The sequence below is a fragment of the Tribolium castaneum genome, chromosome 7 (genome assembly GCF_031307605.1).
Source record: "Tribolium castaneum strain GA2 chromosome 7, icTriCast1.1, whole genome shotgun sequence".
Lineage (NCBI taxonomy): Eukaryota > Metazoa > Arthropoda > Insecta > Coleoptera > Tenebrionidae > Tribolium > Tribolium castaneum.
In genome coordinates, this window is record NC_087400.1 from 6,386,712 (window position 1) to 6,412,308 (window position 25,597).

The following is a 25,597-nucleotide window of genomic DNA, read 5'->3' on the forward strand; positions in this document are numbered from 1 at the left end:
GAGGGCGTCTAGTTAATTTTATTTCCGAGGGGTTTCCGAGTCAAGTGCACTCGATTGTGGAACAATACCTTTATTACAAATTTCTCTAACATAAAAATGAACGAAATTAATACAAAGACATGATCAAACTAAACTAATAGTAGAAACTAACAAAACTGCGTCCTGACCATATTGTCAATAATTTCAACCGCCCGCGTCTCGTCCAAATTCTCCAGGAAGTCCCTAATTTGCAAGACACTGTCGCCATTGGTCTGCAACAAAAACCCTAAATTCCCAACCAAATTGCGCAACCCCACAAACCTCAATCGCCACCTTTAGTAACAACTTCGTGGGGCTGTTTTTCGAATCACAGAGTCCTGAACGTGTCAAATGCCCCAAATCGAGCAAATCGGCCAAATTCTGCCACGTTTGGGACTCATCTAAAATGCGCGAGATCTCCTCCAAACACTCGGGGGTGAAATTTGTTACTTTAGCGTACATTTGGTGCAAGTCTTCGGTGGAAATTTGCTCCAATTTCACCGAGTATTTCTCCTCAATTTCCTCGTCGGAATATTCCTCGATTTCGTTCTTAATTTCCACATCAACGTAGTTATTTTTGCGCTACAGTTACAATTAAAATACAAACAAAAAATACAAAAAAAGGACAATACCATAAATTCGGTAATTAGATCAATCAGTTCCGAATTATCCTTTTTCATGGCCGCCTGTAACGGGTTAATGTCCTTGAAATCCTCAATCATCGGATTGAGCTTCTCGTGTTGCAAAATATATCGAACTAAATCAAGATTTTGTTTCTCGATGGCAAACCTGAGAGGTGTATAACCGTTCTTTTTGTGTTGCTTATTAATATCAGCACCGTGAATCAACAGTAATTTTAAGGCCCGCATGTTGGAATTCTCGATCGCCAAATTAAGCGCAGTGTTGCCCTCTAGAACCACAAGTCACAAAAACGTAAACGCAACAAAACAAAAATTACCATTATTTTCATTATCTATGAATTTTTTGACGTGATCGCCCGATAGTAACTTCTCAAAAATGGGCGTGGGTGCGTTAGTTATGACAGCGAGATGTAGAGCAGTGTTCATGTCGGAATCACCGATTGAAGCGTCCGCTTTACACACGATTAAGTTCGAAACAATTTCCTCCAAATGCATACAAGTGGCGATGTGAAGAGCGGTCTCGCACTGGTCGTTGTAAATGTTGGTTAAATGGTACTGTTTCCAAACGTACACCATTTTGAGTAAAAATATCACGTCGGCTTGCTTATTCTGCTTGATGGAAACATGCAAGGCACTAAAATTTTTAATTGAATTAAGTAAATAGTTTCAAACCGGTTAAATTATTACTTGGTTTTATCTTCAGTCATTAAGTAATGGCGCAACATACTGATGGCTTTTTCGTCACTAGGTTTTGTTTTAATGAAGTTTTGTAACTCCATGACTGCCTGTTTGGCCATTACTATGTCCTCGCTGTTGTCCGCTCTTTGGTAGTTTGATTTTGACGATTTCATCGATCTATTAGATAAAATTCGGATAAGCGATTTCAGTTAAAACCTTTGCGCTCTCTGGTGGTCAATTATAAAATTTAAATACAGATTTATAGCCAGATCCGATTCACAAAAATTACGCTAAAACTCGTAGTTATTTACACCAAGATAGGGCACTTTCCCTCAATAAATAAATATAAAAAATAAATAATACGATAAATCTTGTTTCTACAGGTTTTTCAGTATGTAAGTGATAAAATTAATTCGTGCTTCTGTAGTTTATATTAATTAGTGAATCATCAACTATTTTGAAAATATGATCATTTTTAAAGAATATTTTTTTTCGAAATTCCTGCTAGTTTTTGAATTATTCTTTTTTTTAATGGCACTCTATGACAATTTTTTGGTAAAAGATTATAATTAGTAATAAGAAAAAACGTTAATTTTCTAATTCCCTATTGAATGGTATAAAAATAAACAGGGATTGCCATTTGAAATAACCAAAATAAAAGGCTGTAATCTTTAAGATGTTTGAAAATAAATTGTAAACACCCTGTAATAATTAGATTAATCACACTTAATTAATTACGTCTGTTAGACCTTGTTCAAGACGTACGTACTAATAATGTGACCGAGAAAACACCGTTTGTATTTTTTATTAATTTTTAAAAATAAAGGTGTAAAACTGATTTTTTTTGGTTTTTATTTTTTTTAACAGTAATCCCTGAACCAATTTCAAAAAAAACTTTGGGGACATGTAGAAGCTAAAAAGGCATCCTAATGAGCATAATAAATATTAATATTATTATGACATCATACATTTTTTTTTCAAGACACTGTATAATCAAAAATATTTCCTATTAATAGTGACAATAAAATAATAAAAATAAAGACACAAATTCTTTTTTTCTCAAGTCAATCTAGATGACATTGATTTGAACACACAAAAGGAAAATATCAAATAGCACAGCAAATACGTAGTCCTCTTTTTAATTATTTAAATTTAAAAATGGTCACTTCAAAACTGGGAGAAACGTTATTATGTAAAAATATTTGAAACATTTTCATCGTATTTGGTTTATGACATTTCGCTTTAAGTGACACAAAAATACTTTTTCTATTTCTATTTCTATTTTTCTATCGCAATTTTTATTAAACCATTTAACACAAAATTTATATTTTTTCAAAATGAAATGAGAAATAATAATAAACAATGTATGTTACAGTGAAAGTGTAATAATAAAAAAGAATTATGTATTTTTTCATTAGAGAAAATGTAGTAAGCAAACCCAGAGGGCTTTCAAGATGATTACTTTCATTTATATTTAAAATAAGTTCAACATTAAAATTATTTTGGTAGTCTCTTTCCTAGATTTTTGAAAAAAAAAATAAATGCTCGTTTTCTGAGCTGGTTTCAATATTTTACATTTAAATTTTTGTGAAATACCAATAATGAAACAAAAATTAGTTCGATTGTTACTTCCGTCCTACATACGTTTTTTTTTAAATTAACTACAAATTAACGTTTGAAAATTAAATGTAAAATAAATATTTGTTCTTATCTAACTAGAAGTACTTAGTTTTTGGCGGGCGATAAAACTTAGTATGCCATTAGAATGTAAAAAATTTAGCGACTTCACTGACATTTCAGTTGTGTTCAGATTGTGGTAAGGAAATTAAAATCATGAAAAATATATAAAATGATAACCGCTAATTGTTTTTATTCATGATAAGGTACCAAAATTAAAAACTTAATGACAGGTAAATTATATGGTCAAGTTTCTATCCTGACTAGTATTATAGTCATGTTGTAGTCTCTTACCAATGTTTTGATGCAATATTTTCGCAAAAAATCGTTACCAGAGGGCGCAAAGTAGCTCAAAAATCTCATAAAAAAACAAAGTATACAATCCTGACCTATTCTTGTTACCCCCCTTGGGGGCATTTTTTTTGGGATACTGCGAGGGTGCATCCACCACCAATGAATAGTCTTGTCCAAACTCATTGAACAATCGACGAAACTCCTCCGAATCAATGTTAGTCATCGCTTGTTGTAGGTCATCACTGGTAACTTCTAACTGAACATCATCAAGCAAACCTGGCGTGTTATCGATACATAAATTATTGATCGGTAGCGGTAATTCATCACTAGGTAAAGACGAATCGTAACTAGTGTCATAACTCGTCCTTGCTCTTTTGGCACCCGGCTTATAAACACTTGAACTGGGGGTGTAAGTGAACTCTTTCGCCTCACTTCGGGAGCGATCGGACGGCCGTTCGAGCTCAATATAAACCTTAACCGGGGATTTGATGTTGGGGTCTCTGTATGGGGGCGTTTTGAAGACAATGGCGTACTGGTGGTGGACGTCCAAGTCGCTGAAACGGCCATAATCCTCCCACAAGATGTTGTCATCGTCGTCCAACTCATACAAGCGTATTTTAATGTTCTCTAAACCAATAAATGAATTGACAATTTTTCACAATTAATTGACTCACTTTTGGTGACTCTCTCGACTAAAATAAACACCTCTCGGCCCCCTTTCGCAGGGCTGGTGCAGTGGTCCATTCGCACGATTTTTAATTCGCCCGTGAGGGCGCTTTCTAGAGAAAATGAGTCAAAAACCCGAAAATTTGAGTCAATACTTACTCAAGTTATTGATCGTGTGTGAATAAACCGGCGGGCAAATAGGATGTAGTATCCCATTGTTTTCATAAAAAGCGTCAAATCGCAAGACAACAACATTCAGATTAATGAATTTGCTTTCAGCCTCAGCCAATCCCTTAATCTGAAAGGAAAAGTGGGATAAACACATGACAGATAGCTTCGAGGGCTCGACTACTGTGGGTTTTGAAACGTTTAAGTGAAGATATCCACATATGTTTATTACGAAGGGTTGGGTAAAGAGACTTACGGTCGCATTCGCTGACTTGAGCGAGTCTCAACTCGCACCAGACACACATGGCTCAACCTTAAAATTGATAAATGTAAGGTATTACATTTGCAAATTTGGGGTTAGTGTCGGTTATTCTTTATAGTGCAATCAAAACCTGTGTTATCATTTATGCGATTTCAGCCGGTTATCTGAATCGTGGTTACATTTCTTTTATCACTTATCAGCAAATATTATGAGTCAGAGTTACTTAATACAGACAAAATATTTATAAATAATGCAAACTTACACACAAAACCTTAAGACCATAAAGAATTTGGCTTTGCAACCGAAACTCAATCCTATGATTTTTTTTAAATTGCGTCACACTGCCATTTTTGTTATCACAAATGTGGTTCGCCGTAATTGGTCCATTTGAACGAGCGACGCTCTCATTGGCGAATACACTTTTGGCGCGTTATTTAAGATTTGCCAAAGCAAACACGAAATACTTGTATAATTTGCCGCCATTTTGATGCTTTAATATAGTCGATTTTTTTATAATCAACTGTCTTAAAGCCGTCAGGTTGGCACTATCATGAATAGTAATTTTTTTGAAATAAGGTTGATGTAATTTTTTAGCTGCCAAATTCAGTTTCCAAATTTTACAAGTTGTCTCCAATTTAAAACACGTACAACAACACATTTAGTTATTTTCTAACGTCCAATTTTCAAAAATGTCAAATCTGATGTCCAAAATGTCAAATACAGAATACAGCCAGTTTCAAAAGTGGCTGGACATGAACTTTTAGGGTGATACAGTCTGGTCTTTATCAGAATTTTGACATTGACAGTTTATTATATAAAAAATGGACTATAGGCATATTAAATGTCATTAAGTGCGATGTCATAACAGTCATTATTTGACGGAACATTTTACGAAAATTTTTAGGTTGGCAGGAAGCAAATTCGAGACCGTATTTTTTCTAATTTCACAAATTTCAAGAAGCGTTCATGCTATATTACCTTTATAATCTTTGATGCTCGTGTTTTTTGACAGAATTTAAATAAAACAAAAATTTTAATTTAATTTTTCACTTTCAAAATTGGGATATTACCAACCGTCACAAAAATCCCTAAATCGACAAAAATAACAACTTTTGGTCAAAAACGACAAAAAGGGTGCAAATTACAAAAAACAGTATAAAAAACTGACGCCACTCGTTTTTTACACTGAATTCGTGCTTTAAAACTGGTCTTATGAAACTTGTTTTGTAATATATCAGCTGTTTCAAAACTATAAAAACGCCAACGCATTTTACCGAATTATTTTTTTAAATTAATGATTAGATATCTCATTGAAAGTATAAATTCCATTAGCTAATACTATTATTTAACGAGTTTGAGTGTAAATCGGACGCTTTATTTCACGAGTGGATTATTACACCACGAGTGAAAACCTAATTTTTTTTCCGAGATTTCACGCCGCTTTGCCACTTTTTGCGACGCGTTCTCGTTCGTGTTTTAATGGCACGGTAATTACTTCATACGAAGCATGATTGCTGTAGATGTCTGTTGCATTTTAAGGAACAATAAAAAAATTATGAAGAAATCAAATACAGATTCCTACTTTTCAACAAAGCTGGGAATTTAACTTAATTCCTAAAACAATGAAATACGAGACCGTGACGTTAGAGAAAAATCAGATTAAAATATAATCCTATATCTAATAAAGCGTTGGAACGTCCCATTGCGAAACTCGTGTATACTCTGTTATCATCATTATGTCGGTGTAAAATCTACTTTTTCCGATCACGATTTAATTATTTAGTTGTAAAAAAACGCCCAAAGCTGGTATTTTTCATTATTGTGTTAATATTAAATTTTGTAAGTGTAGATTCATCAAATCGTAACTTACACATGTTTCATTCATGAGTCATTCCGATTAGGTAATAAATCTTATCAACCAAAATATTTTCATGTAATTTCACCTCGTTTTGTCTTCAATCAAAATATTTTTATGTAATTTCACCTCATTTTGTCTCAAACTAATTTTCGATACTTACAACAGACACTTATAAAGAAAGATGCAACTCTCGTGTTTGCAATTCTCACACTACTAAAGTTGCACTCTTTCAGTTTGCGACGTCACAATACCAGCGCTAACGACGTTATCATTTGAAACAAAGTATTCATTTGATTGTTTTTAGAAAACAGAGTGATAAGCAATTCAACCGACATTTATTTGGATTTAATCTAAAAACTGGGGAAATTATAAAAAATATAGCAAATCATAGGCGATTAAAGTTAAATGCTGCACTCTGCTGGTTATTTCTGAAATAGTTCGTCTGCAATATTGCAGGCAACTTTAATGTGGCATAAAATTAACATTTCACACTGAGTTTTATCATAACAATATGTATCTAAAAGTTTTGATTGTGATCTATTTTATCCCAAAAAATAAATGTAAGTGCGCTGTTGCCATTTTATCCATAGTTTTGAAACAGCATTAATAACATTACTTTACTAATACTATACTTTAATTACGACTGCATTATGTGATTATTTAAAAAACGCTTAGTCAAAGTAAGCTACCGTTGTCATAAAAAATAATAAAGATAAACTGATCCACAAATCCTATGTCTTTTGGCAACACATTTCAAAGTATTTTTGTTAGTAACCGGTAACCAGATTCGGTTTTCCCTAAAGCCCGGTTTATGGAAACAGTTAAGGGAGAGATAAATTTAAACCTCACTTAAAACATTGCAACACCAATAACATTCAACAGAAGTTTAATCGATTAAAGTAAAAAAAATGCTTTAAATAGAGCAAATTACAAAAAATCGTTTTCAAATCACTCCTGGCAAGCTTGAGGTTCGTGCTTCAAGAATGATCTTAAGAAACTTGTTTTATACTATTATTTAACGAGTTTGGATGTAAATCAGACGCTTATTTTACGAGTGGATTTTTAAACTACGAGGTAAAATAAATAACACGGCTTAAAATTCTTTAAGGCCCGATTTCGATTAAACTTCAGTTAAATTTAATCACTCTGTTAGTTGCTAAGGTAACGCGTTGCTAGGCTTTAAATGAGGTTTAAATTTAACTCCCTGTTAAATATGTTTCCAGAAACTAAGCTTAATCTGTTAAAAATAAACGTAATGGGAAATGCAAAACAGTTGTCAAAATTTCCTTACATAAAAGAGACACCGTAAAGTTTGACAGTGCCGAAGAATAAACTATATAATATGTCTGTGGTAACGCATACAACATTATATTTAAAAAAATGTCATTTTGACACTTTGGGCATAATTTTTATGGAACTTTCGATTTCGATTAAACTTCAGTTAAATTTAATTACTCTGTTAGTTGCTAAGGTAACGCGTATCTGATTGGCGTTGCTAGGTTTTAAGTGAGGTTTAAATTTAACTCCCTGTTAAATATGTTTCCAGAAACTGGGCCTTAAACTGTTAAAAATAATCTGACTTATTGTGAAATGCGAAATAGTTGTTAAAACTTTCTTACACAGAAGAAAAACCGTAAAATTTTGACAGTGCCGGAGAATAAACTGTAAACTAATTAAAAAACAATGTCATTTTGACACTTTGGGCATAATTTTTTTGGTACTTTACCAAAAAAAAATAGTTATTTCGTTACAACTGTCAAAACAAACTTGCACAGAATAACAGGTTCAAGACGACCACCAGAGAGCGCTTAAAACCCGTCCGTATTATTGGTTGCATAAGTTCTCTTTACCCAAATCAAAAAATCAAGCATCAAACCCACAGTAATCATCAGTTAATCACTAATCAGATAACATGTTTACCTCAATTTCTTCCTTTTGAGTCAACTCGCGCATTTTCCCTTCAAGCCTTGCGACTTCTTCCTTCTTCAATTGTGTCTTTTTCTTGACTAATTCTGGCACTAGATTTTTTTTAGCTGTGTGTATAATACCCATACTATGGAACCTAGCAATAATTTCAATTAAATATTCACCAACTTATCTAATCACTTGTAACTCTTACGTATAAACGTAACCATCTTCAGGTGAGACGTAAGCATCGTGTGGATCATCAACTTCTCCTTTCCCTTGTTTTTTAATTAGTCTGTGTGGATGCGGCTTTTGGTCTTCTTTAGTGTTGTATTGGTAAATGGAGCACCGAACCACTGCTCGTTTATAAAAATTACACAGCTACGATTAATTGTACAAATGAAAAGAAATGATGTAGATATTAATTAAGTTACTTCAATAGTGGGGTACGTTTGTTTCCGACTCCTGTCGGAGTTCTGCCCACACAAACTCCCGTGTGTTCCGGTCATTTCAGACTTATACCTAAACCTAAACCTATCGATAGGTTGCTCAATAATCCGCAAGAAAGGGGGCGGTGGGTGCGTGACCCCGTCGAAATCGAACGCTTGCGACGTCTGGGGCAACATCGGTAAACATGCCGTGGGCGAGTTGTAAAAAACCGTCTGGGGCGAATCTTCGCTACTCGACGGCGGGGTCAAAATGCTCGGATAATTGCTCATATCTGCAAACGCGGACTTCACTCACCGGCCAAACCCCCGAAACCAGGCTTACCAATCTGCACAGGCTCGTACATTTTGGGTCTTTCGGTTAGCATCCTAACCTACACTTTGGACACAAACTTTCGAAAGTTCGCCGATGTGTGATACCGACGACTCTGTGCAAAGTGGGGCCCGTTTCGAACAATAATAAACCATGTTTATGCTCACCTCGAACTATTGCGTCATTACCACAGAAATAGGTTATTCCCCACGTCCGGATAATGGCGTGCGCGGGGGTGTACGGGGAAGGACGAGCGCCAAAAAATCCCCTTTCTGATTACGACGGGTTGTGTGCGCGTGCGCCGGAAATTCCGCGGTTTAAAGTGGTAATTGTTTGGTTTTTTAATGCGTCAGGTTGGACAACATGGGAGATAAAGCGAGATAAGGATAAGGAAATTTTCGTGAGTTTTTCGGACCGGGGAATAAAGAAAAAGGGCCCGGATTTGAAGATGGATTTAGTTTTAATCATATTTATTCGGCGGAAGGGGTTGAAATAAATCGCGAGACAGGGTTTTTCCATGTGGTGGTGTTGGCGGAGCTGACGTCAACGTATATTTAAATTATTGGCGCAAAATTCGAAATGTTTGATTAATTTGACATAGCTCATTGTTAAACGTTAAAATCGATAACTCAACTGCTTTGGGGCAAAGGACATCAAATGAAAGCTCATTAGAAGGGAATTTTAAATGTTTTTTGTCTTTAAATTATTTTTCTTTAATTTTTTGTTTTTTAATAGAACGTTATCTGTGTTGACAGTATTTTATGCAATGAGCATTGCTATCCAGACTCCATAAAGGCTTCAAATATCTTAGTAGCTATTAAATACAAGTTGGATACACAATTTTTTCTACTAGGCCAACCTGTATCTTAATGAAAAATCTGTATCTTAATGAGTTGAGACGTTGAGAGCAGAAAATATTATATAATTATTATTATCTATTACGTGTTTATTTATCCAACAAAAGCGTGGAGTTAGTTATTATAAAGGTGTTTGAGAAAGGTATTTTTGACTATATGTCAAAAACCAAAAATCACACAGAAATCAGCCTTTGGCGTTCTTTAATTTTTTTTCTCTATGGATGAGAATATCTTCCGATTTTTTCTGTAAGCCCTTATTATAATTATTATTTTAATTTACTTAAAGTATAGTATAAGCTCGATTATGTGAACTAAATAAAACCAGAAGTATTTATAAAATCAACAAAGTTCACTGAAAATCGAATTTAATTTTTATTAAACTAAGCTGTTAAGTTAAGCGCAGCTAATACAAGAAAAAAAAACAATAACTTTTATTTATGCCTTTATTTATGCTGTAATTAACAAAACATTGTTGCTGACCTTTTTTTTCTTTTGATGGCCAGCGTTATTTTAAATATGTATTGTTTACACAAAACATTTAAATAATTCTTGTTCTCCGATTAATATTTTTCAAAAAAATTGCAAACAAGAGCAAAAATTAAAAAAAATATATTTCTTTAATATTATTATTATTATTTTTAACTAAAAAAATATTGAGAATTTGGCGATTTTTTCAATGATTATATTAGCTATTTCAAAACTATAAAAACGCCAAGGTCGCATTTTACCAAATTATTTTTTTTATTAAGGTTGATTAGATTGTAAAACTACTATTAAATGATTAGATTTCTCATCGAAAGTATAAATTATATTAGCTATTAATTTGTTGAATAGTTTATAACAACCGATGTTAAGAGAAAATGCTATGTTGGCATTTTTATAATTTTGAAACAGCTAGTATGTGAATATGTATTTCAACATATTTTTGATATTCATCGAACTATTAGATGTAATCTTATTCAGTTTATTATCGTTAAAAAGCTCTTTGGATAATTATTCAAAAAAAATTTATTGTTCTCCGATTAATAGTTTTCGAGACAATTGCAAACAAAAGGAAAAATTGGGAAAGTTTTTATAACTTAAAAACAATTGAGAATTTGAAGATTTTCGAGCTGGCAATTGATTTTCCAGATCATTTTACACAAGTTTACATCAAAATAGTTTCACTTTTTCCAAGAATTTTTGATATTCATGGGACATTATATCCGGAATTATTAGACATAGCTCCATTATGTTATCATTATTTAAGATAGTTGAAATTGATCATATCTTTCGTGTAGCGAACGGCTTATTCTAGCCGGAAACAACGATTTATGTTGTACCTAGTTTGGATAAAAACGTTTTTTTTCGATGATTATTTGCTTATTAAAAACGAACAAAGTCTCATAGAATAGACTGAAAACGTCTTGTTCTACTTCAAAAAAACGGTTTATGAATTACTTTTTAAGAAAACTATTTATTTTGCACAATTTTTTAAAACAAGAAAACTCCTTGAGAAATGGCTGAGAACGGTTTATTCCAACCGAAAGAAAATCATAATTTTCTGTAGCAACAATAAGGTAAGTATAAAAAATTTATGTAATGAATCTTTATAAGTAATAAATGGTCACTAAAACGTTCAAAAATGTTTTGATTTTAAATTACTTTCTTTATAAAATGTTGATGTTATGCAACCAACATTGCGGATGTGCACACACTGTTGTAAGTACACTTTCCAAACGGTATAAAGGAAAAAAATGCTTTCAATTGGCCAGTCTAGCATTTACGGTTGAAAAATTTATTAAAATACACAATATGCTAAATGTACATAAGAAGCCTATTTACAAATCTACATAGCCTTAATCTTAAAAATCCAATTTTAAGTTGACACCCGTCCACACATTCTGCAAACCCTTCGCTACAGGAACCCCCTCGTGTGTCTTTTCCTCAGGCTGCTCCTTCTCCAAGGCCTCCTTATCCGGCGTCTCCATGTTGTGCTTCACCACTTTGTGTCTAAATAGTGCTTTAAAAGTCCCAAACTGGTCATTACATTTGTCACATTTGAGTTTGAGTGAACTCATCGTTAACCTCTCCCTGCCCTTCATAGGGCTTCTTTTGGGGCTTTTCGGCGAAAGTTGCTCCGCACTCGAGGCATTCTTGATCCTCATCGACCTCCTCGTAACTTGAGGCACCTTGAACTTGACGCAATTTTCCCTAACGTGTTTCTCCAACATAAACTGCGAAACGAAAGTCGCCGAACAAGTGCTACAAACATACTCCTTGTGCGTTTTCATGTGAACGTTCAAGTTTTGCTCCGACGAGCAAATTTTCCCGCAGGTTTTACATTTATTCTGGGGACTTTTCGACTTTGGCAACACTGGTTTCATTTTTTTGGGGGAAACCCGCACAACGGCTGTACTTTTAACAAGTTGCTCTTTCGCATGGACTCGCTTATGACCGGTCAGACTCGACATATCAGGAAATTTCTTTTTACAAACCGGACAAGTGAACTTTTTCAAACACTTGTGGTTCTTCAACAGGATACTGTTTTTGAAAGAGATGGCGCAATCGTCGCATTTGTACTTCGATTCAGGTAACGCGTTTTTGATCGAACTTTGAAGATTATGGTGTTGGAGGTGTGTCTTGAGGCTGTTTTGACTAGGGAAGGTTTTTTCGCATTTTGGACAGGGAATTTCGGGTTTTGAAGCTATGTCGTTCGATTCCACACGGGATTTTTTGGGGGGACGACCACGTCGTCGCTTGGGGGCGTCGGGACTTTTCGGTTCTTCGTCGTCGGTTTCGTCCAATTCGATGACGCTGTCGTGCGAAGCGTCACTGTCGTCGCTTATCGTAATCTCGATTTTCCTCCTTCGGTGTTTCTTCTTTTTTCGGATGACTTTTTTCGGGTCGTAGTCGTCGTCCGAATCCGTCAGTTCGACGTATTCGGTCACTTCGAAGTTCTCTTTATTGACACCTGAAATGAACACGTGATTTGTTGGGCCCAGTGTTACGAAATAATTGAATTTTTCTTAAAAAACATGCTAAAACGATTTTTTGGGCCAGTTTAGCTAAATCTAGCGCAAAAAAATTAAACTGAACACAATTATTTTTTTGTTCTTTATTATACAGGGTGTCCGTTTTTCAAGCTCCACCATGGGGATCTCAGTTATTATAAGAAATACGAGGTCGGTTAAATTAGGGCAAAGTTGGGCATTTTTATACCGACAATTATCTAAAAGAAAATTTGATGTTTTTAGTTTTTAAATTATTAGAAAAAAATCGGAAATTTGTAATTTTCGTTTTTATTTTCTCAAGCGGAAACCAAAAGAACTAGACTTTTTTAACTAGGACGTTCTTCAGGCACTTTTCTACAATGCATCTAAATCTGTCATCGTATTTTTCAAGGCGTTCTTGATGTCAGAGTTACAACACTACTTTAGTTTTGTTTATGGACGCCATATTCGCTTTTTGTATTTTTGAAAAGTGTTTATAATTCTGATTACAACGATGTATCGCATGATATGATCGAATCTTACTTGCTGATCAAAATGTTCAAAAACATTTTTGCGAAGAGTGCTTTGGAAAAAACGGTAACAAACTAGATTTTAGAGGTTTAATTGAATTTGGATCTGGAAGGTTTACATTTCCGTCAAGTTTACTTATTTAAAAACTAAACGACATAATAAGATAGAACTTTATTCTTCGCAAAACAAAACAAAATTATAAAAACCCCGATCGCATATTTAATACATCTGTCCAAATTTAGTTTGTTAAATAAAATTTTTGACATTTTTTTCAAAGCACTCTTTGCAAAAACGTTTTTTCTTAATTTTAATTAGCATGTAAGATTCGATCATATTATGTGATACATCACCGTAATCAGGAACAAAAAGACTTTTCAAAAATCCAAATGTCAAATATGGCGTCTATAACAAAAACCAAAGTTAAGTGTTGTAACTCTGACATCAAGAATGCCTAGGAAACGGCGATAACAGATTTAGTTTTCTTGTAAAAAAGTGCCTCAACTTAAAAACGACTATTTTATTTTATTATTAATTTTTTATGTAATTAATTTTATTTTTACACAATTTTATGTAATATAACTTCTCAGTTACTGTAGCCGGGAGCGAACACCCCATATACTTATTAAATAATAAATCAGCATTTTAGCAAATAATTAAAATATTCCAACAAAACCTATTTTTGAATTTATTTTGTTTATTGAGGTTAAAATAGACAGTTAATTGAAGAAGTCTGGACTTGTATACAATGTTTTTCTTTTAAGCAACGTATCAAGTTTATCTTAACTCTGATAACTTAGCTCAAAACATTTTTCTTAAGTTAAAATTAGTTAAAACTTCATAACGAACAACTTTTATATACTCATCTCCTTAGTCTTCTCTACTGTCTTATGCAACACGATGTTTTGAAAAGAAATGTGGCTAAAGTTTTACTTCTCTTTCAAGGCATGCTTTATTCAGTATATTTTTAATCTCATGGTATAACAAAAAAAAAGGAACTTTTCTAATAACATAAATTATATTAAATAACTAATATGCTGTAGATATTGTATATTTTATTTTAATTAAACAAGATTGTGAAAAGATCGCTAAAAGAGACTGTACAGTTTGAAGGTGACCAAATAAAAAATTATTTTTCAAATTAGAGTATTACCACAAACATTGCCAAACTCATGTAAATTTTCTTTTAAATACGACATAAAAAGACAAATTACAAGAAACAGCTTAACAACTTGTCTCATAAAACCTTGAGACATTCATCAATCATCAGATTTCAAAATAACTCGTAGCTTCACCATTCGTTTTTTTAACACAAATTTATGACACTTGTTTTTTTAGTATACTATTATCACACTTGGTTTTTGGCATTTTGTTGCCACATGTGTAAAATTGGAATAACATCACATAATTTCCTTGAAGCACATCTAAAACTAGAAGTCTTTATCTTGGAATACGTGTTTGAATGCTAGAAAAAAGCAAAAATAACACAACTTTCAATATAGTTTGGTTATTTCTCTGATTATTTCCAACGAAATTCTTTAAACAATTATTACATCGTTACACAAAAAATAATGGATTTAAAACGCTGTAACAATGCAAAATAGTGTTATTTACAATCAAGTTTGGTAATTTTTCGCCTGTATTAACAAAACTTGCGAAAAATAAAAGTAACATTACCGGATAATTTCGTTACTTTCGACTTATTTCTAAATAACATATCAAAACAACCAAAAATTTAGTTTAAACTTTTGGAAAAAAAAACACAAGAAACCACCACTTACGCCACTGACTGTAATTTCTCGATTTTGTTTTGAGAAATATCGAAGTAAAATTATGCAAAAATAAAACTGAAAAGGGAAAGCCAGGAATATTATTATAAATTTGTCAATTTTTTGTGATTCTGTTAAAAAGAATTAGTAAATACCGGTAGAAAACAACCAGGCATAATTTTTTAGCTCAAAAACACTTGAAATAAGCAAAATTTGTTAATTTTAAAATCACAGTCAAAATCAGATCAAGTGAATTAATTTACCTCCAGAAGCCGTGTCTACGAATCCAGTCGACGACACCATCACTTCCTGGACCACAATCTCCTCATCCATCCTTTCCAAAGGTTTAATTTTCTGTTTTCTGGGCAGACGTGATTGCCGGACGGGCGCTTGTGGTATTGTTGTTTTATTAATAAAATTATTAAAAATTCTCGCTTGCATCGCCTCCTTACACCTCGCAAATCGCTTATTAAATCTCTCATCCTCCTGCTCGACATTCTCCATTTCATTTTTCGCTTGAAACATCGCATGCGAACTCTTCAAAATTGACCTCGGATTGACCTTAGGCCGGCACAGCAAATTCGACATTTCTAGCGACAAAGAATCGACGTTTTCCTTTTCCGGGTGTTGGACAACGTAGAAAAACAACTTGTTGTCTTTTTTTTGTTTATGTGCGTCCTTGGTCGATTTCACGACGTGTTTTAGGATATTTGTGCTGGGGATGGTGTTTTGTTTGTCCATTTCATTTGGTTCAACGTCACCGGTTATGTGCACGCCTTCTACGATCTGGTAATCGTTTTCGTCCGAATCGTTCACGTTTTCATTGTTGAAATCTTCGATTTCTTCCGGTGGTTCGTGGTGGGTTATTTCCATGTCAGGTCGTACTTCCACGTGTTCGAAAACTTTGGTATCGGATAAAATCGTTCCTTCTTCCTGAGTGGGCTCTGGAGGTGTTTCATAGTCGACTTGTTGCTCAGGAGACTCTTCACTGATTGGTTCCGCGATCTCGTACTCTGATTGGCTCTCTTGTTTGATATTTTGAAGCGACAAGATGGCTGGGGAAAAACGTTTAGTCAAAATTATTGCACTGACTACTTGAGACCCAAGTTTTAGAAACTAAAAATTTACCGGGTTTAATATCAACGGGTTCCTCATTTTCGTACAACATGGAGTCGTCCTCTTGCTCATGCACCAGAGTATTGTCTGGTAAAATGTGTTCGTTGTGTTCCTCCTCTTGGAGGAACAACTGCACGTTGTCCTCCCCTTGTTCGCCGCCCTCCTGCTCCTCCTCCATCGGGAGCAGTTGGATGGTCTCAGGGATTGCCTCAAGTTGCCCCTCCTCATTTTTCCTAAACAAACTAAAATAGCCCCCTTCTATTTTAACCTTGCCAAGTTACCGAAACTGGAATTGGTATTTCTGCAAATTCCCCTCCTCGTCCTGCGCCACCTGGATGCCGAACAGCTCGTCAGAGCCCTCAATTGAAAAGACTACGACTTGTTGGTCGTTTGACTCCTCCTGGGGCTGCTCAAAAATCTCCTCCGAAATGAAATTCTCCACCGGTTCCTCCACCTCCAGTTTGGGGTTTGTCAGGTTGATGTTGAGGTTTTCCAGCGACATTTCGCCGCTCGTGTCCAAGACCGACAAATACCGACTTGGGGAGTCTCCAACGGCCGTTGCATAGCTCTCGTTAATGGTATCTGTGAGGGTCGAGTGCACCGTATCGATGTTGTCTTGCGTCCAGACGCTCGTATCAACAGCAAACGAGTAGCGTTCAGTCATTTCTACTTGAAAAAAGACAATTTTTTACGTGACATAACCTCAAAATTTCGGAAAAAAATCGGCCAAAAAACGCCAAGTTGGGACAAAAAGCGAAAAGTGGACACACGTTGGTGCGCCAATTACCTCGTCTTTGATAAATAATTAAATCCCATGCAAATCTACGACTTGGGGTTCGACTTGATTTCCAATTTCTAGTACGAAACAAACACGAATTGGCGCAATTTTCAATAAAGTTCACACTTTTTCACTATAAAACCAGCCAGGAAGCGTGGTTTTACTTTCTTTAACACATTTTCCCTTTAAAAAACCGTTTCTTGCTTGTTGACACTTGACAACTATTTTTAGGTCGAACTAGGCGTCCAAAGCCAACGGAGATGGAGCGATGCCGTTCAAAGTAAGTGTGACTGAGACGGGAAAACCGACGTAGAGAATAAACTAAATTTACCGTAAAAATGCACGTTAATAATTAAAGGCCTAATTGCAACAAAACGATTTCTGGCGACTTTGTGGTTATTTCTCATTGAAACAAGGCATGTCTGGGCACTCACGGGTGTGATTTTTGGACTTTCCAATTAAACGGTCATAACCTAACGACCAAAAGTCAGGGACGGCTCGTCGAGCGTCGGGTCGAAGAGATTTTTTACTTAAAACTGGTTTAGCGAGTGTTTGACAAAAAATACATCGTTGTAAGATCGTTACTTTAGTTTATTTAGGTAATGTACAAACATAACTTCGGAAGCCAGTGCAAGTAAGTATTTAGGACCGGTTTTTAGAAAGCTTAATTAAAGTTATTTGCATTGTTATAGTTAGCAATGCGCATGGACCAATCAAACTAGTTGAATTTGGTCACGTGATCAATTAATCACGCATTTAATTGTAGGTTAAATTAATGACGCTTCTTTAAACTGCTGTATAGTTGGTTGCCTACACAACCTGCCAAAAATTGAATTTTAGGAATTTTTATCAGGTCACAGGAGCGGAAAAATATCTTTAACTTTAAAGACTTTCTTGCGTTCCTGTGATTGTAATCACATTTTGGTCATTTACACGTTTTAGATAGGTTGAGCTGTTAAGTGCAAATATTGGTTGCATAACTCCTTTAGTCTTTATTGAAATAAATCAAAATTAATATAATTTATGTTAAGGAGAAGTCGAAAAGAAAACAACTGTATTTTGTATTATCCTCAATTTATTTGATCTTCTAGGAATCACTAATTTACTAAAACAGAAGTCTGTAATAGTCGGTAAATCCCCGACATTATCGCACAGTAAAACAAACATTACTTAAATAAACCTAAACTTTCGAATGTACGTTCATGTGCTTCTTCAAGTAGGACTTCTCGAGAAAGCCCTTGCTGCAAACGGGGCAAATGTGGCACCTATCGCCCTTATGTATCCTCTCATGCACTTGTAAATTGTACAAATTATTAAACGCCTTCGCGCACACACTACACACGTAGGGCTTGACCCCCGAATGCACCAGCAGGTGTTGCCTCAGTTGTGGCTTCGCAATGAACCTCTTCTCGCACTGGTTGCACTGGTAGGGCTTCTCCCCCGTATGCCGCATCATATGATTGTAAATATTCGACACGTAGTGACCACAGACCGAACACAGCGTTTTGGCACCTTTCAGTTTATGTATGTTTCGATTATGATTGTAGAGACCGCTCGAGTGCTTGAAAACCTTTTTACACGTCTTGCACGGAAAGCGCGTGTTTACCGCTTGCTCGACCGGGACGCAAGCGTGGCTTTTCAACTCGTCTTTGTCTTTGAACGTTTTGAGACAGTGGTGGCACTTACAAACGCGGTACTTCACCGAATATGTGACATTTTCGGTGTGGATGATTTGGTGGCGGTTTAAATGCTCCGGATTTGAGAATCTTTTAAGACAGTAGCGACACTCGTGGGGCAGCTCGTTGTTGGTGTGGGTTAAGATGTGACACTCGTAGTTGGTTTTGATCACAAAGCCTTTACCGCATTGGTCACACTTGTAAGGATACTCTTTCAAATGTTTGACCCGATGTGTGTTCAAATGGTTTAGTCTTTTGAAAACGCGCTCGCACTTATCGCATTTGTATTCACTTTGTTTGCGGTGGATGTCGATATGGACGCGAAATTCGTTAACTGGGAACTCCTCATTACAATAAGGGCATTTGTGGAGCTTTACAGGGCGTTTAAAAATTGTCTCATTGGGGTTATCAAGATGGCGTCTTGTCGAAAATTTCGTCGTCGGGGTTACTTTTTTGTCAGGGGGGATACTGAGGTATTTTTTCAGCCCTTTGTGAGTATGTGCGTGGTCGCGGAGCTCCAAAGCGGTGAAGTCTTTCGTACAAATGGGGCAAGAGTGTAAAACTTTGGACGCGTCAGGAATTGGGGCTTCATTTGATTCAGTTTTTTTCTTTCGGCCGCGTTTTTTCAAATTCGCGCGTCTTTTACTAACGTTTCGAGTCTCGTAATGAACTTCAGTCTCACTATTATTGTCATTTCCACAATCACTTTCACCTTCTTCTTTCTTCACGTAATTTGAAACAAAGGCGTGTAGCAACTTGTAGGCTTCTTCATACTTGAGAATGAAGAGATAGGCGATTTTCAACTCGTTGAGACAGTCGTGACAGATGATTAGGGGCTCAAAACTATTGTTTGTGCCCTAAATTGGACAAAAATTAACCGAAATCAAGGGAAATTTAAATATTAGTTACCTGTGAGGTCACTCGTGATAAAATATCGGCAATACTAATAGGAGACAGGTCTATATCTTTGAATTCAATGATTGAGTTGAGGGCCAAAATGAAATTTTTTTCTTCCAAGCAAAATTTGCAAATTTTTTGGAAATTCTCCTCCGTGACAATGCCTTTCGTGAGCGTCATTGCGTTGATCTTGAGTTTTATCACGCTATTATACACATTTTTGCCTTATTTTGGTTTAAATAAACACAACAAGATGCTAACCTCAAAATTTGACATTTGGCTGGCTGTCATCTGTTGTCAATATTGGCTCACATCAAACAAAAAGGAAATGTTAATCAAATCAAATAGTCACACGGACAGAGTAAAGCAATTAAAAAATTCTGTAAGTGCTGCAATTCGGCCAATTAACATTTTGTAGCTTTTTTGAAAAATTGTTTTGAAGTTCGCGCTGCGAGCCGCCGGCCAATCACAATCGCCAAAGCCGGAGCGGATGGGAGTAACCAAAAAGTAAGAACGCCATGACGTTTGGTATTTACAGTGTTGGCATAATTTAGGCTCAAATTCGCGATCTTGGCATTAAAATAAACCCCTAATCTCTAATCTGTAAGTAAATCAACCCCCAACTTGTCAAAAAATTCAAATATCGATCTTAATGGCCACCATGCAATGATGACTTCCGCTTGACAACAGGAACAGGAAACCTTCATCCAAGATGGAGGTTATTTTCCTGCGCGACCTATTTCAAAAATTTCCCCATAAAAATAACACGAAATGTTGCTTTTTCTAGATCATGATAAAATTCCCGCTCGGAGACGCCGATTCGAAGGAGAAATTTTTCCTCTCGAACAGCTTCGGGGCTGTGGATGGGGCCGAATTAATCCCAGTTTGTCAAATACCCCAAAACGACCCCAAAATTAATTCGAACAATTTTTAGATACACTGTGGGGGCAGGTTGATCACACCAACGGTTTCAGTCAACGAATTGGGAAAACAGCTACTGAAAGCGGCAGCTGAAGGCAACGTCGAGGAGACAAGGACGCTGCTGAACAAGGGGGCCCTTTTCACGGCCGATTGGGTAATAAGATAATAAAAACGCCTTCGTGGTAACAAGAGTTACCGTGGCAACGGCCTATCGTCATGACAACCAAGCCTGTTGCCATAGCAACTAAGCCGTTGCCATAGTGATAAGCCATTTAAGTGTCAAATTTTAGTTGGGGACCAGTCCGCTGCATCTGGCGGCGCGTAACAACCACTTGGAAGTGGTTGAAATCCTACTGAAGGCGGGGATTTCGCGCGATGCTCGCACTAAAGTCGACAAGACTTCGCTGCATATGGCGGCTGCTGAGGGTCACGTGAGTATTGTTGAGACGCTTCTTGAGTATGGCTCGGATCCCGACTGTCGCGATTTGGTACGTTCCCAAAATCCATACTTTCCTTATTTCTTAAGTTTTATTAGTTAGGGATGACGCCGTTGCATTGGGCGGCCCAAAACGGACACTTGGACGTGGTCAAGGCCCTCTTGCAACATTATGCGCAAACGAACGTTGTCAATAAGTTCGATTTGACGCCGGCAGGTGTCGCTGCGCAGATAGACCGGCATGATATAGTGGCGTTAATTAATCGACAAAGTGAGGAAGTGGAAGAGCCTACGAATGCAGCCCAGCATCTGACCTTGGAGTTGGTGGAAAATGATGAGGGGGCTTTGGATGGGGCACATTCGCCGATTCCGTTAGGTACGAGGCGAATCCGAGTGTGACACCCTATACACCATGGAAATATCAGCTATTATAAGAGATATAAGTTCGGTTAAATAGTTCAAAGTTGAGCATTTTTTCTGCAAGAAAATTTAATGCCATTTAGGTTTTGAATTATTGGGAAAAAACGGAAATTTGTATTTTTTTAAAAAATTTTTTTTAGATAATTGTTCAGCATAAAAATGCGCAACTTTGTCCTAATTTAACCGAACTCGTACGTATCTCTTATAGTAACTGAGTTCCCGATGGTGGAGCTCGAAAAACGGACACTCTGTATCGTATAATTCTTGCAGAAACTATTTTAATGGAAGACAATGAAAGTTCAATAGACCCCGAAAAGCTACATTTGAATAAAAACCCAGATGAGCAAAACCACGACTTCTCCGAGTCGATTAAATTATTGCAAGAGCACGGAATTACGATGCTCCCTAATGACGACAGCAACATTTTAACGACGGTTATGGAGACTGGACATTCGGTTGTGTTAACGGATGCCGGAAAACAGGTTTTAAACGCAATCAAAGAGTCAGAACAGAAGGCGAATGCCATAAATAAAAAGATCATAACCGTCACACCACAAGAATTTTTGTCAATGGCGTCAAATTGTAAGAACAAGTCCAAAAACATAATTAAACAAATCAACGGACGGCTCGTTCCAAAGAATGTGAAACGGATTGTCATGAAGAAGAATAAACTGATCCCAGTCTCGACTGTAAATAATGTAAGAGTTTTTGTGGCGTTTTAAAGGCAAATTTTTGCTTTACCACAGTCTCCTTGATAGGAGTCAATGTCACACAGCTTGCTATTTCATATTTTTTGACTGTAGTTATTTAAAAATCACGAGATGGCGCTCTGTTGAGTCCATCAAGGAGGCGTCTACTTAATTTTTGATCTGATTAAAATCAGGGGCCACTTTGATTAAATTATTTTGCAGATGTATAAAATCTCGGGTCCTAACGGCGTCACGGACATGGAGACAGTGATGACGCAGTTGATCGAGGCGCGAAAAACGATAGAAGAATACAAAATAAAACTGCTGAAAAAAGAGCAAGAAGCCGAGCGGTACAAACAGCAATTAAAATTGTTAATGGATGATAGCTAGTATCGCTGATTTGCCATATTTTTAATTGAATGGGTTATAAATAGCGCAATTTGTCCGGATTTTACCGGAAATGTGCTGTTGGTGGCTCGTTATCTGAAGCGTAATTGAACTTAATTACTATTTTTGTACATTAATATTCGAGTCTTCTTGTATTTTGCGAGTGATAACTTGTGTAATTTATTTGTTTTTAATTTTTTGTAATGTTGTTGAACTAATGTTGATAAAAAAGAACGAAATGAAAGACTTGTTTTTTCTTATAATAATTTATTTAAGTATATGCATAACACATTTAAATACCCTTGATGAGGTGAAATCGTACGAATAGGGGAAAACATAAAGAGATTAACACAACTTATTAAATAAATGTGTAACAAATTGAAAGTACTTAAAAAATACATAATATTTTCTTTTTAAAAAATTTACTTACACTGTTATTGAATACATACTGATAAATCGTGACTGAAATTAATTTAGAACCGGGAAAAATTGTCCAACTTGATAAAATATCTAGTGAGTTGCAGACGACAAATCAGTTTTTGAATATTTTGAGATTGAAGCAACTTAGAACGATACGCGTGGCTGTAATTTAGAAGCACAGAAAGTAGCTCAGGTATACACACTTCTTGCCAAGGCGCTAGTCGATAAAGCTCTGCTCCACACACGCTTTTACTCGCTTCTCGTATTCTCTTCTGTTTTCTTTATAGAGTTGTGCGGCCATCGAGTTCGCTGGAGAGTTCGGGTTGGGGTCGCTCAGTAACGACTAGCAAAAATTTCCAAATTACAAAAAATACTTAAATAATCTGGGCGATAATACACGAAATCGTCTTGCAAAATGCTCATTTCCTGTGTTTTTTTCGGCAATTACAACACTTTTTTACATCTTATCAGCGCTATTTTTAACTAATTGTTTCACGTTATTGGAAAAATAACGCGCGCTTGTGATAAAAACAAACTGACATCTACCAATGTGTTTGAGTTTACGAGAACTCATTTTTCTGAACCCAAAAATTTAGTAGGTGGAATTAAAATGACGAAAGGAACGTTAATAAGCTGAGAAAAGCTCTGGACTAAAAATTTCCGTGACAAAACTAAGAAAAATATAATGAAATGGGGAATTAAATTTCCAAGAAAAAAGTCCGCATCAAAGTATCCACATTTCTTATCCATTTTGTTTTATTTTTAATTTCATTATTTTAGGTATAGTATAACAATTAATAAATTAAATGCATTGTTAAAACACTGCAATAGTTTAAATATTCTGAAGTGTGTTTTGAAGTGATTTCAAATAAAAATAATGTTCTTTGATTAACACAAAATTATTATTCATAAGAGCCTTTTTGTTGAATTAATAACCGTCTTATTTACTTAATTTGTTTGTTTCACTTGCTTTAGCTTTGTTAAAAATACTATGCAAAAATGAAGACGTATCAAGTTTCTCTCATTATGATAACATCGCTGATTAAATTACATCTTCAGTTCAAAACATTTTTATTTGATTTTTTACTGAAACTTAGTAAAATATTTTGATTTTTCACTTGCTTTGAGTACTTTTTGAGCAAAATTTTTTCAAAAATAAGCCGAAAAAACTACAATGTTTGGTCGAAAATGTACTTTTCAAGCAAGTTATGATACTAGTTCGAAGTCATATTCTCAGTTTATTACGAGAAATAGATTGAAAACTTTCAAGTAGTTTTTCTTATTTTTTTATAAATCGAAATTTCACCAAGTTAGACCAAAAATTGTGTGATTATTAGTAATTTCTATTGTGGTGATGAGCATAGACTTTTGTCATTAAATATGTTTAAAATGACTAACAGTTTTTTGTGAATTGGCTATTAAATTAAAGGTGCTTTAGACTTCCGCAACCTACTTGATGCACACTGACGTGGAAAAAATAGTAGGAATATATTTTGGTGTCCCTGATCTAGTAGGGCAACAAAACACGTCTATCAAACTTGACAGTCATAACAACCTTCTAGATAAATAAATAAAAAATTCTTGTCCGTTTGTTTTTACCCAAAACCTCAGATATTTGACTACTTCAATGAATAGTTATTTTTAGCTCGATTTATTTTTAATATTCATACATTATGTAATTGCACTACGGCCATTACAGCTGATTAAAATTTACAATCAACCTTGAATTTTTACGAGGAAAGTTAAAAACAGGCGATTTGTTTAATCAAAATAAAAAATAAGGGCAATTCCTTTGTGTTTGGTGCAACTAATGAAAATGGTCGCATTTTTTTGCAAAAACGTCTAATTGTGTTGTTGAGCGTGAGGACTGTATTTTGGTCCAAGAAATGAGCCGGAGTCAGACAGGTTCAAAGCAAAAAATCGCCCAATGAAGGTTAGCTGTCAATGACCTACTTACTTGAATTGAAGTTAAAATCGCCGAGACATCGTACGTGGGGCTCCACCTGTTCTGTAAAATGTCTAAACAGATGCCCCCATCGGCGTAAACGTTGGGATGAAACATATGACTCACAAATCGGACCGTGGGCGGTTTATTGGGATATTCTTCTGTGAATTCGATAGTTAATTTAAAGGTGCCATCCTCGAAGGGCGTATCGTGGGGGCCAAAGATGACGGCGTTCCATATCATAATGTTATTGTCTGTGGGGGCGCCGCTGACTCCCGTGGGGGGGTCCTCCTGCAACCTGCAGGAGAATCGCATCGAAATTGAGCAAATGTGGGCGCAAAACACAAGCAAATGGGGGAAATTAGAGGAAATAGTTGGTTACGAACCGTTTGAAATCTCTCATGAGGCGTCGTCGGGCCGGAGTCGACATTTTTTCATAAAATAAATTAAATAAAAAACTAGCTAGGGGAGTGGTAATGTAGCTAAATTATACAAATACGGAAATTTACAACTGTACAAATTAATTTATTTTACTTCTAAAACACTATGAAACTCGCACTCGCATGACATACGAGAAAGGACGACTTATAAACAAAAATAGCACTAAGATTAGGAACGATGATGAATAGGTTATTCCGACTAGGGATTTTCACCGAAAGTCACTAGAATTTCAACACCAAATTACTTGAATAGAATAGAATAGAATGGTGGACAAAACCACCACAATCGTCCAGCTACTGGCGCCCCAATAACGACATTGTGCCCCTTTACGCCTCACCCAAGGTATGATTTATGTTAAAAAACATTTTTTAAAAAATTTCGCTGAAGACAGCACCAAAAATGGTGCTGGCACCATGAAC

The 25,597-nt window shown here is 35.6% G+C and overlaps 5 protein-coding genes across 10 annotated transcripts; 1 reads left to right on the forward strand and 4 right to left on the reverse strand.

The window, feature by feature from the left end:
* Nucleotides 1–54: 54 nt before the first annotated feature.
* On the reverse strand, nucleotides 55–9,253 carry Rel (Relish). 2 transcript variants are annotated; one of them, XM_008196263.3, is made up of 12 exons: nucleotides 9,094–9,253; nucleotides 8,602–8,888; nucleotides 8,382–8,548; nucleotides 8,183–8,324; nucleotides 4,134–4,272; nucleotides 3,983–4,087; nucleotides 3,404–3,935; nucleotides 1,347–1,514; nucleotides 977–1,293; nucleotides 651–928; nucleotides 301–600; nucleotides 55–251 (listed from the first exon to the last, which is right to left on the reverse strand). In XM_008196263.3, the coding sequence occupies exons 2-12, from the start codon at nucleotides 8,884–8,886 to the stop codon at nucleotides 147–149; spliced, it is 2,538 nt and encodes an 845-aa protein (XP_008194485.1). In that variant the 5' UTR covers nucleotides 8,887–8,888; nucleotides 9,094–9,253; the 3' UTR covers nucleotides 55–146. The 2 variants fall into 2 exon arrangements, with proteins under 2 accessions (XP_008194485.1, XP_970894.2); XM_965801.4 differs by lacking the exon at nucleotides 9,094–9,253 and adding an exon at nucleotides 8,939–9,087.
* A 2,291-nt stretch (nucleotides 9,254–11,544) lies between these two features.
* Nucleotides 11,545–17,538, reverse strand: LOC659562 (protein suppressor of hairy wing). Of its 3 annotated transcripts, none has more exons than XM_015978266.2 (5): nucleotides 17,381–17,538; nucleotides 16,450–16,834; nucleotides 16,181–16,401; nucleotides 15,316–16,107; nucleotides 11,545–12,736 (listed from the first exon to the last, which is right to left on the reverse strand). In XM_015978266.2, exons 2-5 carry the CDS (start codon nucleotides 16,830–16,832, stop codon nucleotides 11,628–11,630), a joined length of 2,505 nt encoding a protein of 834 aa, XP_015833752.1. In that variant the 5' UTR covers nucleotides 16,833–16,834; nucleotides 17,381–17,538; the 3' UTR covers nucleotides 11,545–11,627. The 3 variants fall into 3 exon arrangements, with proteins under 3 accessions (XP_015833752.1, XP_970948.1, XP_008194494.1); XM_965855.4 differs by lacking the exon at nucleotides 17,381–17,538 and adding an exon at nucleotides 16,956–17,356; XM_008196272.3 differs by lacking the exon at nucleotides 17,381–17,538 and adding an exon at nucleotides 16,956–17,356 and having other exon boundaries at nucleotides 16,450–16,837.
* Nucleotides 17,539–18,003: 465 nt separating this feature from the next.
* On the reverse strand, nucleotides 18,004–19,832 carry LOC100142290 (zinc finger protein 98). Its single transcript, XM_008196278.3, has 2 exons — nucleotides 19,532–19,832; nucleotides 18,004–19,479 (listed from the first exon to the last, which is right to left on the reverse strand). Exons 1-2 carry the CDS (start codon nucleotides 19,697–19,699, stop codon nucleotides 18,127–18,129), a joined length of 1,521 nt encoding a protein of 506 aa, XP_008194500.1. The 5' UTR covers nucleotides 19,700–19,832; the 3' UTR covers nucleotides 18,004–18,126.
* A 35-nt stretch (nucleotides 19,833–19,867) lies between these two features.
* Nucleotides 19,868–22,616, forward strand: Atac3 (Ada2a-containing complex component 3). Of its 3 annotated transcripts, none has more exons than XM_008196291.3 (7): nucleotides 19,868–20,026; nucleotides 20,307–20,402; nucleotides 20,454–20,594; nucleotides 20,731–20,928; nucleotides 20,976–21,252; nucleotides 21,567–21,994; nucleotides 22,208–22,616. In XM_008196291.3, the coding sequence occupies exons 2-7, from the start codon at nucleotides 20,310–20,312 to the stop codon at nucleotides 22,373–22,375; spliced, it is 1,305 nt and encodes a 434-aa protein (XP_008194513.1). In that variant the 5' UTR covers nucleotides 19,868–20,026; nucleotides 20,307–20,309; the 3' UTR covers nucleotides 22,376–22,616. The 3 variants fall into 3 exon arrangements, with proteins under 3 accessions (XP_008194513.1, XP_971070.2, XP_015833753.1); XM_965977.5 differs by having other exon boundaries at nucleotides 20,003–20,122; XM_015978267.2 differs by lacking the exon at nucleotides 19,868–20,026 and adding an exon at nucleotides 20,102–20,237.
* Nucleotides 22,617–22,619: 3 nt separating this feature from the next.
* Nucleotides 22,620–25,344, reverse strand: Ubc6 (Ubiquitin conjugating enzyme 6). Its single transcript, XM_966037.5, has 3 exons — nucleotides 25,124–25,344; nucleotides 24,750–25,035; nucleotides 22,620–23,135 (listed from the first exon to the last, which is right to left on the reverse strand). Exons 1-3 carry the CDS (start codon nucleotides 25,165–25,167, stop codon nucleotides 23,010–23,012), a joined length of 456 nt encoding a protein of 151 aa, XP_971130.1. The 5' UTR covers nucleotides 25,168–25,344; the 3' UTR covers nucleotides 22,620–23,009.
* Nucleotides 25,345–25,597: the final 253 nt, after the last annotated feature.

Excerpts from the sequence above, each read along its gene's own strand:
- Rel (XM_965801.4), bottom strand. The coding sequence starts at position 8,981 with ATGCTAACCGAAAGACCCAAAATGTACGAGCCTGTGCAGATTG. Across the intron at positions 3,936-3,982 it reads AGTCGAGAGAGTCACCAAAA|AGAACATTAAAATACGCTTG; the intron begins GTGAGTCAATTA and ends TTATTGGTTTAG. Across the intron at positions 1,294-1,346 it reads ATGACTGAAGATAAAACCAA|TGCCTTGCATGTTTCCATCA; the intron begins GTAATAATTTAA and ends TAAAAATTTTAG.
- LOC659562 (XM_015978266.2), bottom strand. The coding sequence starts at position 16,832 with ATGACTGAACGCTACTCGTTTGCTGTTGATACGAGCGTCTGGACGCAA. Across the intron at positions 16,402-16,449 it reads AAATACCAATTCCAGTTTCG|GAAAAATGAGGAGGGGCAAC; the intron begins GTAACTTGGCAA and ends TAGTTTGTTTAG. Across the intron at positions 16,108-16,180 it reads ACCCGTTGATATTAAACCCG|CCATCTTGTCGCTTCAAAAT; the intron begins GTAAATTTTTAG and ends GTTTTTCCCCAG.
- LOC100142290 (XM_008196278.3), bottom strand. The coding sequence starts at position 19,699 with ATGACGCTCACGAAAGGCATTGTCACGGAGGAGAATTTCCAAAAAATT. Across the intron at positions 19,480-19,531 it reads TATCACGAGTGACCTCACAG|GGCACAAACAATAGTTTTGA; the intron begins GTAACTAATATT and ends TGTCCAATTTAG.
- Atac3 (XM_015978267.2), top strand. Across the intron at positions 20,403-20,453 it reads ATGGGGCCGAATTAATCCCA|ATACACTGTGGGGGCAGGTT; the intron begins GTTTGTCAAATA and ends AACAATTTTTAG. Across the intron at positions 21,253-21,566 it reads ACATTCGCCGATTCCGTTAG|AAACTATTTTAATGGAAGAC; the intron begins GTACGAGGCGAA and ends TAATTCTTGCAG.
- Ubc6 (XM_966037.5), bottom strand. The coding sequence starts at position 25,167 with ATGTCGACTCCGGCCCGACGACGCCTCATGAGAGATTTCAAACG. Across the intron at positions 25,036-25,123 it reads CTCATGAGAGATTTCAAACG|GTTGCAGGAGGACCCCCCCA; the intron begins GTTCGTAACCAA and ends ATTCTCCTGCAG. Across the intron at positions 23,136-24,749 it reads CGATTTTAACTTCAATTCAA|TCGTTACTGAGCGACCCCAA; the intron begins GTAAGTAGGTCA and ends AATTTTTGCTAG.